General features: G+C 45.4%; 1 protein-coding gene across 1 annotated transcript in view; it reads left to right on the top strand.

Moving 5' to 3' along the window:
- The first annotated feature begins 4,722 nt into the window (after positions 1–4,722).
- MYCBPAP (MYCBP associated protein) overlaps positions 4,723–9,135 on the top strand; it is a 26,636-nt gene continuing 22,223 nt past the window's right edge. Inside the window, exon 1 of the mRNA XM_006833648.1 lies at positions 4,723–4,804. Coding sequence (XP_006833711.1) covers positions 4,729–4,804 — 76 coding nt within the window. The 5' untranslated portion in view covers positions 4,723–4,728. The remainder of the gene's footprint in view (positions 4,805–9,135) is intronic.

The following is a 9,135-nucleotide window of genomic DNA, read 5'->3' as shown; positions in this document are numbered from 1 at the left end:
TACTTTTAATATTCTTTGCCAGACCCTACCACCAGGATCCACCTCTGTATCAAGCATGCTGTTCTTTTCCAGGCCCCTCCTGATAACATGAGAAGAAGTCTCATCATTTTTTGCTTCTGGCAATCCATGTTATTTTCAACATTCTTCACCAACACCATAATTCAAATGTACCAATTCTTCTCTGGTCTTTTCTTATTCATTGTCCAGCTTTTACATGCATATGAGACCATTGAAAATACTGGCTTGGGTCAGGTGCACCGTAGTCCTCAAAGCGACATCTTTTACTCCTCAACATTTTAAAGAGGTTTTTTTTATAGCAGATTTGCCTAATGCAATACATTGATTTCTTGACTGCTGCTTCCATGGGTATTAACTGTAGATACACAAGTAAAATGAAGCCCTTGACAATTTCAACTTTTTCTCTATCATGATGCTGTTCTTGGTCTATTTGTAAGGATCTTTATTTTCTTTATATTGAGTTGTAATTCATACTGAAGGCTGTAGTCTTTGATCTTCATTAGCAAATACTTCAAGTCCTCTGGTTTTCAGCAAGCAAGGTTGTTTCATCTGCATATTATAGGTTTCTAATGACATGTTCTTCTTCTTGGATTATATGCTCAGCATAGACACCGATTAAGTATGGTGAAAGGATACAACGCTGGTGCACACTATTTTTGACTTTAAACCACTTGATAGCCCCTTGTTCTGTTCAAACCACTGCCTCTTGGTCTCTGCACAGGTTCCACATGAGCACAGTAAAGTGTTCAGGAATTCCCATTCTTCACAATGTGATCCACAGTTTGCTTGAGCCACACAGTCTAGTGACTTTACATAGTCCATAAAACACAAGTAAACATCTTTCTGGAGTCCTGGTATGGCACTATAGGATAAGCACTGGCCCGCAAAGTCGGTTTGAACCACTAGGTTTGTGATTCAAATGTACCAATTGCTCCTTGGATAAAAGGTTGCTATGAGTCAGAACCAACTCGATGGCACTTGACAGCAATAACAAAACATCTTTCTGGTATTCTCTGTTTTCAGCCAAGAGCCATCTGACATCAGCAATGATATTCTTAATTCCATGTCCTCTTCTGAATCTAGTTTGAATTTTTGGCAGCTCCCTGCAACTGTTTCTGAATTATCTTCAGGAAAACGTCATTTGCATGTGATATTAATGATATTCGATAATTTCTGCAATCTACCTGGTTACTGTTGTTGTTAAGTGCCATCAAGTTGGTTCTGACTCATAGCGACCCTGTATAGGGTTTCTATGGAGTGGCTGGTGAATTTGAACTGCTGACCTTGTAGTTCAAACTGACCTGTGGTTCAATGATTATCCTACAGTGTCATGCCAGGACTTCATATGATTAATATGGTCTGGCTATTTCTGTCCAAACAGTCTTTGCCCAGTGGTTCCCATTGAGTTAGTCAAGCTTTGTCAGATCAGCCTAGTCATGCTTCCTTCCCCTCCATCATTCATATGCATTTCCACTTGCTCCCTCCCCTCAATAAGCCTTTTACACTATCATCACCTCAGTGTCTGCTTCATGGCAGACCTCAATGCACAGCACCTAGGTTGGAGTATCATAAGTGCTCAGTCAGTGCTCATGGAGTGAACTCAACTAAAGGGTAGAGGCTAGGAGTACAAAAGAGGCTGCTCTTACTTAGTATTAAAGAGAGTGTAGATCTAGAAGAGCATGGGCAAGTGACCATGTTCCTGAGGAGGGCCGCAGAAGTGGGGGATCTATGGGGAGCCCAGGAATTGGCTAGCTCTGCTGGTGTCCTTCCTAGCTCCTCCCTGGCCTGGGATTGATAGCTCCATTGCTCAGATATGGCTCGGGAGACAGGGTTCAAAGATCTCGGGCCTTGGAACTTGGTTGAATGGAATTCAAATGGTGATTCTTGCTAGTCAGATGACTTCATACCCTTCTTTTCTCTGGAGATGTTTCTGTATCATACAATGCGTACAAAGTATATCCTATCACCTCAGAATTGATTGAGAAGACACTTGTTTATGATGGGCACAGTTTTTGGTGGTGTTGTGGACTGAATTTGTGTCTCCTAAAAATATGTATTTCAAATGCTGGCCTCTACGCCTGTGTGGGACAACAAATAAGGAAGATGATAGAAGAATTGATGCACCATAGTGTTGGAGAAGAATATTAAAAGTACCATGGAAGAAGTATTGTATTGGAAGTATTCCAAGAAGTATTGGAAGAAGTACAGCCAGAGTACTCCTTAGAAGTCAGGATGTCTTTCATACTTAGGACATAGTATCAGGAGGGACCAGTCCCTGGATAAGGACATCATGCTTGGTAAATTGAAGGGGCAGCGAAAAGAGGACGATCCCCAATGAAATGAGACAGACTGGCACAGTGTCAGCAGCAATGGGCTCAATCAGAGCAACAATTGTGAGGATGGCCAGCCAGGCAGCGTTTTGTTCTGTTGTGCATAATGTCCCTATGAGTCGTAACCAACTCAATGGCACATAACAACAACAACATGCATGCCTGTGATTATAATCCCATTTGGGAATAATTGTTTTTGTTATGTGAACGAAACAATATTGTGTAGCATATATCTTGAGTAAATCTCTTTTGAGATATGAGATTAAACAGAGCAAAAGTGGGATAAAATACATGTCAAGGCACATAAGAGATTTCTAATGAACTAGGAAGAAGAGGGTGAATAGACAGATAAAGCCTTCTCTCCAAGCATACACTCTGAATTCAGACTTCTAACCTCTTAAAACTGTGAGAAAATGAATTTGTTTGTTAAAGCCATCTACTTGTGGCCTTTGTTATTGTTATGTTAAGTGCTATCACGTGGGTTCTGACCTTCATAGGGTTTCCGAGGAGCAGCTGGTGAGCTTGAACTGCTGACCTTGCAGTTCAAATGACTAAATAACAAAAACAGGTAGTTTAAATACATCTTTTTGGGGCATTGTGAGTTAATGCACTAGACTGCAAGGTCAGCCATTCAAGCTCACCAGCTTGCTCCTCGGAAACCCTATACAGGGTTATTATGGACCGGAACCGACTCGACCATTTGTTGTTGTTGTTAGGTGCTATTGAGTTGGCACCGACTCATAGCAAACCTATGCATAACAGAATGAAACACTGCCAGGTCCTGGGTCAACTTCACTACTGTTGCCACACTTGAGCCCATTGATGCTGCCACTTTGCCAATCCATCTCACTGGGAGTCTATCTCTTTTTCTCTGACCCTCCACCTTACCAAACATGGTATCCTTCCCCAGCGACTGGTCCCTCCTGACAATATGTCCGAAGTATGAGAGACGAAGTTTGGCCATCCTGGTCTCCAAGGAGCACTCTGGTTGCACTTCTTCCAACACAGATCTCTTGGTTCTTTTGGCAGCCCATGGCACTTTCAATATTTTCCTCCAACACCATAACTCAAAAGCATCAATTCTATGGTCTTCCTTATTCACTGTCCAGCTTTAGCATGCATATGAGGTTATTGAAAATACCATGGCTTGGGTCAGGCACACCTTAATCCTCAAACTGACATCTTGCCCTTCAACACATTAAAAAAGGTCTTGTGCAACAGATTTGCCTAATGCAATACATCATTTGATTTCTTGACTGCTACTTCCATGAATGTTGATGGTTAATCCAAGAATGAAGTCCTTGACAACTTCAATCTTTTCTCCGTTGATAAGAATGTTGTTTATTGGTCCAGTGGTGAGGATTTTTGTTTTCTTTACATTGAGATGCAATCCATACTGAAGGCTGTGATCTTTGATCTTCATCAGTAAATATTTTAATTCCTCTTCATTTTCAGCAAGCAAGGCTGTATCATCCGGATATTGCAGGTTGTTAATGAGTCTTCCTCCAATCTTGGTGCCATGCTTTTCTTCATATAACCCAGCTTTTCATATTATTATCTGCTAGCAAGCAGACAGATCTGGGATTGGGACCAGGTTTTGTCTGGTGTTAGAGTCCCTTCATTATTTGACACACAATTCCTGAATGACCATTATGTGCTCAACTTTGGGTTGAGGAGAGATCAGGAAAAGACATCCCTGCTTACATTCTGACAGTGAGACTAACAACAGGCAACCATGTAAACAATTCTGAGAATACCGAAGAAGGCTATTTGGATTTAGAGGAGAGGGAGTGAAGGGCAACAACACCAAAGACTGAGACCGGTAGGATGAGAAAGTCCCTTCTTAGTCAGTGTAAAAGATTGACTTGTTTGGGAAGTGGCTGCTGTGGAGCCACTAGGCGCGGGTGGGGTGCAAACAGGGGTCAGTGGGCACCTAAAATCCCCAAGAGGCCATTTAGGGGTTTCAGCATGAAGTGTGGCGGGCAGAGGGACTAGATCTCCTAATCCCCTAGGTGTCTCACTCGACTAGTGGAATCACCTGGCCTTACCCCACCCTACTGGTGACGCCACGACGCTCGCCGGCGCTATCTATGACGTCACAGCCCGGACCCCAGGGCGCTCCTTCGAACCTGTTGGAAGGAGGAGCGGTCTGCGGCGTGGGCGCGGCCAGATGATGAAGAAGGTGGCGTCCAAGCAGTCTCCGCCCAAACTGTTCGGTGGGTGCACGCCACAGCGCGAGGCACCGGTTGCTATGGACACCGCGGTGGCCGCTGGTGGGCGGGAGTGCGCGCGGGGTGGCAGGGGCGAGGGGTGCTGCCGCCCTGCTAACTAGCCTCGGTTCCCGGCGGCGAAGGGCCTAGTTTACAGCCCTGGCGGCACCATGAAGTCTCTAAAGAAGGACTACCGTATGAGAATACCAACAAGCAGATTATTGGAAGCCGCAGAGGCCTGGAAAGGTTGGCGCTGGCTGCCTTGGGAGCCCAGGAGAACCTGAAAGGGCAAGGGGTCCTTGGGATGGGGCCAGCCCTGGGGGTCTAGCAAATGAGGTACCCTTGAGATGTGGGTATACATCACAGGGCACAGGAACCTTTGGGACATTGTACAAGATGGGGACCTTCTAAGAGAGGGGGGCCACGACATTGGGCCTTTAGATGATAAACACTACACTGGATTTTGGAGGTGATGTACAAGGCAGGGGTCCTCAGGGGAGAGTCACAGAGCACTGGCCTTGGGGGTGGGGACTAGGAAGTGGGGGCTTGTCAAGGTGATGGAATTGGGTAGTAAATCATAGGAGATTATTGCCTCAAACCAAGTTTTGGGGTGGGACACAGGAGTCAGAATCCTTTGACCTTTGGGGTGCAGAATTGCCAGGGGTGGACAGGCAAGAGAATGTGGTCCTTGGGAAAAGGAATCAAGGAAGAATGCACAAGGCATTTTGGGGTGGTGAAACCAATGAATGACCTTGCTTTGGGGGGGTTTTCAGGAGTGTCAGCTAGGAAACCTGGTGTGAAAACCCAGAAGAAATGCCTAACATGGCTAGTTCTGTCCCTGACTGCCTTTTCCCACATGTGGCCTTTCCGGTGGGATGAAACCTGTCCAGTTTGTTGTGTGTGGAGAGCTGGTGGACCTGATTTGCTTCCTGGCCTCTGTAGCCTCCCCTTGGTTTCAGGCATTAGAGCCATCAGTGTCTGCAGACTGAGCACCATGGACATTCCTCCGTTGCAGCCCACCCCTCATGGATCTTTCTTTGCTGATTCCATTGATTGAGGGTCTGCTGTGTGTGGGCTGAGTGCTATACCCCAATGCTATCAGTAGTGACCGTGTGGCCCCAATCTTCAAGAAACTCAGAGTCTAATGGTGACACAGAGAAGAAGAATGTGACGAGAGTCCAGTGTTGTAAAGATGGGGGGCTCAGAGCACCTGACCCAGGTCTTGGGTGGCAGAGCTGGGGTGGGGCGGGGGGAGGTATGAAGAAGGTGATGTCTGTGGCAAACCAAAAGAAAGGGAGAAGGGATTTTGTTTTTCCAGGTCTAGGAAGCAGCTCTGCTAGTATGGTGGATTATGAGCTATGCTGCTAACCTCAAGGTCAGCAGCTCAATCTACCAGCCACTCTGAGGGAAAACGATGAGGCTTTCTGCTCCTGTAAAGATTCACAGCCTCGGAAACCCTATACAGAATCGCTGTGAGTCAGAACCAACCAACTCCAAGTCTTATAACCCACCACCAAGAAGCAGCATGAGCTGAGGCCTAGAACTGGGAGTGAATATGGTGTAGGTGGCCAGGGCAAGGATAGAGTGGAAAGGAAGCCAGAGGGGGCTTTGTGAGCTATGTAAAAATTGAAGCCTGTACCTACAGGCTCTGGGGAGACCCTCCTTCAAAGCTGAGGAGAAAACTCAGTATGGCAAGAGGGCAGACTTGGAGTCACTGGGACACCATGGAGGCCTGGAAAGCTGGCAAGAGCTTCATTGCTTTTCAGCATGGCTTGCTTTTATGCTTCTTCGTAGTACAGAAGTCAGATTTTTGGCTGCATTGCAATGCTGTTTTATGGCATGCTTCCTTAATAGTTGAGAGAGAGAGAGAAATATCTGATTGCCTCTTCCAAGGGCAGTCAAGGGCTCTCCTCAATCCTGCCTCCTGGTCACCTGGTTTCTGGGAGATCTTAATCTGATTTGAACTTTCTGCTGTAAATAAATAAAGGAAAGATTTTTCACTGCATATTTATTTTTAATAAGAGGAAATTGAGTTTGCTTAAATAGCCCTTGAATTAAAAAGCATTCACTAGCGTGAGAAGGGAATAAAGTGTGCTTAGCATGCAAGATACCTTCCCCTCTCCCCCAAATAGCTCAGGCAAAGCCTTTAATGACTAGGGTAAGACTTCCCCCCTCAATAGAGTACCGCTAATCAACAGATATAATCTTGTAATCTTGTGCTGTGTGTTTTCCCAGGTTTCTGAATTATAAGCAAAAAGGCAAACAAATACTGTGACTGCAAACCTGTTTAGGGACCTGAGCCATTTTCCTTCCCAGATTTCTCCCTGTTTTTGTTGCTAAGATTCCCAGCAGTACTAGAGTCCTCTTCCCCTCCACCAATTAAAGCTCTGCCCTGGTAGGGACAATCCCTCACTGGTGCCCCCAGCCTAAACATGAGGTCAGAATTTCCCAAAGACTTTAATCAACAGTGAACGACAACAACACAAATTGAGATTAAACAAGCAGCCAAAAAAAGAGTCTAAGTTCCCTTTCCCTCCTTGACTTCTTTTCCCACCCACCTCCCATAGCAGTCCTAATCAGAGGAGGGATCTGCGTTGGCACCTTGGAAGCAAGTATTACTTCTGTAAGCATCTTCCTGGGCTCCTACTGCCTGGCCTGGCTCCAGCCGAGGTGTCACCTGTCGGTCCCTCAAAGGTCTCTTTGGCCCCCTCAGCTGTCAGGATCAAGTCCTCACCCAAAGCTCAGATTTCCAGGTCAGAGAACACACTTCCACTTTAGGCCTGACAGAACCCAGGTAAATGGCCAGGAGGTAGCTGGGCTGCCACTAGATCAACAGTGTGACACACTTTAACCCTTCAGAATCCTCCCCCGCCCCACACACACACACATACAGCTTCTGAAGTGGCCCCCCAGGGAGTCATCCCTCCATCTGGCTCACATCCCCCACACTCTGGGACATCTCAGTCATACTTTACTAGTTTAAGAAGCTGTCATGCCCTGGTCCCTCTCTACCTTCCCAAGAAGCCTGCAATGTAACCATGCCACACACATGCTGTGCTCAGCCCAGCCTCTGCCTCTGCTCTGACCAGAACACCTGTGCTTCACCCCGACCTCTCTGTTTACTGCTCCCAACTATTCCAAACCTTCCCATCCTCCAAAGTCTAACTTCAACTGTGAAGCGGCTTCTGATTCCTGCAATGACTCCTCTGAACCTTCTTTTTGATCCATGAACTGGGATCCCCTTTGGCCTTTCTCTTCTTTGTTGTCTAACCAAACCTGTTGCCTGTATCAGTAATTTAAACACATATTGTTGAAAGGAGCTCTGGTAGCATAGTGGTTATAAGTTGGGCTGCTAACCTCAAGGTCAGCAGTTCAAGACTTCTGACGGTTCTGTGAGAGAAAGATGAGGCGTTCTGCTCCTGTAAAGATTTACAGCCTCGGAAGCCCTATACAGGGTTGCTATGGGTCGGAACCGACTTGACAGTACTTAACAACAACATATTGTTGATGGGTGGGTGTGTGTGCTTGTTACATTTTTCATTTCCTCACAAAAATGACTGCATCTTAACTTTTATACCATCTTCTCTGTAATTTATAGCACAAAAAGGATGTTTGGTGTATAGTCTCTGGGATGAATTTATAATTTATTATGAGTGTTTTATTAACTAGAACACACCAGTCCCTGATGTCATAGTAACAGACCAGTCTTTGTGCTACATTACTCACACCAGAGTTTCACTGAACTACTTCAGTCTGAAACAAACATGAAAAAAATGGTTTCTTTATCACTCAGAGATGGGAGCCCAGTCCCAGAAATCTTCAGCCATATTGAAAGTTTGTGAATTTACTTGGAGTAATTAAACACCTGCCAGTAAGAAGCACACATCTGGAGGTGTTTAATCTTCTGGGGAGATAGAGACCCAGCAAACGTGACAGTGGAAGCAAATGTCCAGGAACATATAAATAATTTTTAAATAGTTGTAAAAGCTTACTTCTCACTGGTATCAGTTCTCTGTGACTGCCACCAACTCTGGTGACTTTATGCAGAAACAGAAGTAGAAATCGAAACCTAAAGCTGTATCTCCATGCACGGTGGCAGATGGGACCCTAACTATGCAGAGTTGAGTTGTTTATGTGTATTTGTGAGGAGCTGGACTGTGACAGACTGCAGTTAGAGATCTTGAGTTATGTTTGGAATGATTCTGGCTTTGTGTGTCTATGTGTCACCATGTGGGCATTTTCTAAAAATGATTGGACTTTTGCTAGCCCAAACACCTGCCTTGGTGTTTTAGTGATATCACCTCTTAAAATCCAGAGGTAAAGGCACCTTGAGAAGAAGAAGTAATTGTAGTTGTTGTTAAATACTGTTGAAGTTGTTGTTGTTCATAGGTGCCATCGAGTTGGTACCCACTCATAATGGCCCTAAGTACAACAGAACGAAACAGTGCCCGATCCTGGGCCAACCTCCCAATTGTTGGCACACTTGAGCCCATTGATGCTGCCACTTTGCCAATCCATCTTGCTGGGGGTCTTTCTCTTTTTCTCTGACCCTCCACCTTACCAAACATGATATCCTT

Source organism: Chrysochloris asiatica, unplaced genomic scaffold (assembly GCF_000296735.1).
Source record: "Chrysochloris asiatica unplaced genomic scaffold, ChrAsi1.0 scaffold00007, whole genome shotgun sequence".
Taxonomy (NCBI): Eukaryota; Metazoa; Chordata; class Mammalia; order Afrosoricida; family Chrysochloridae; genus Chrysochloris; species Chrysochloris asiatica.
This window is presented reverse-complemented; position numbering and strand designations above follow the sequence as displayed.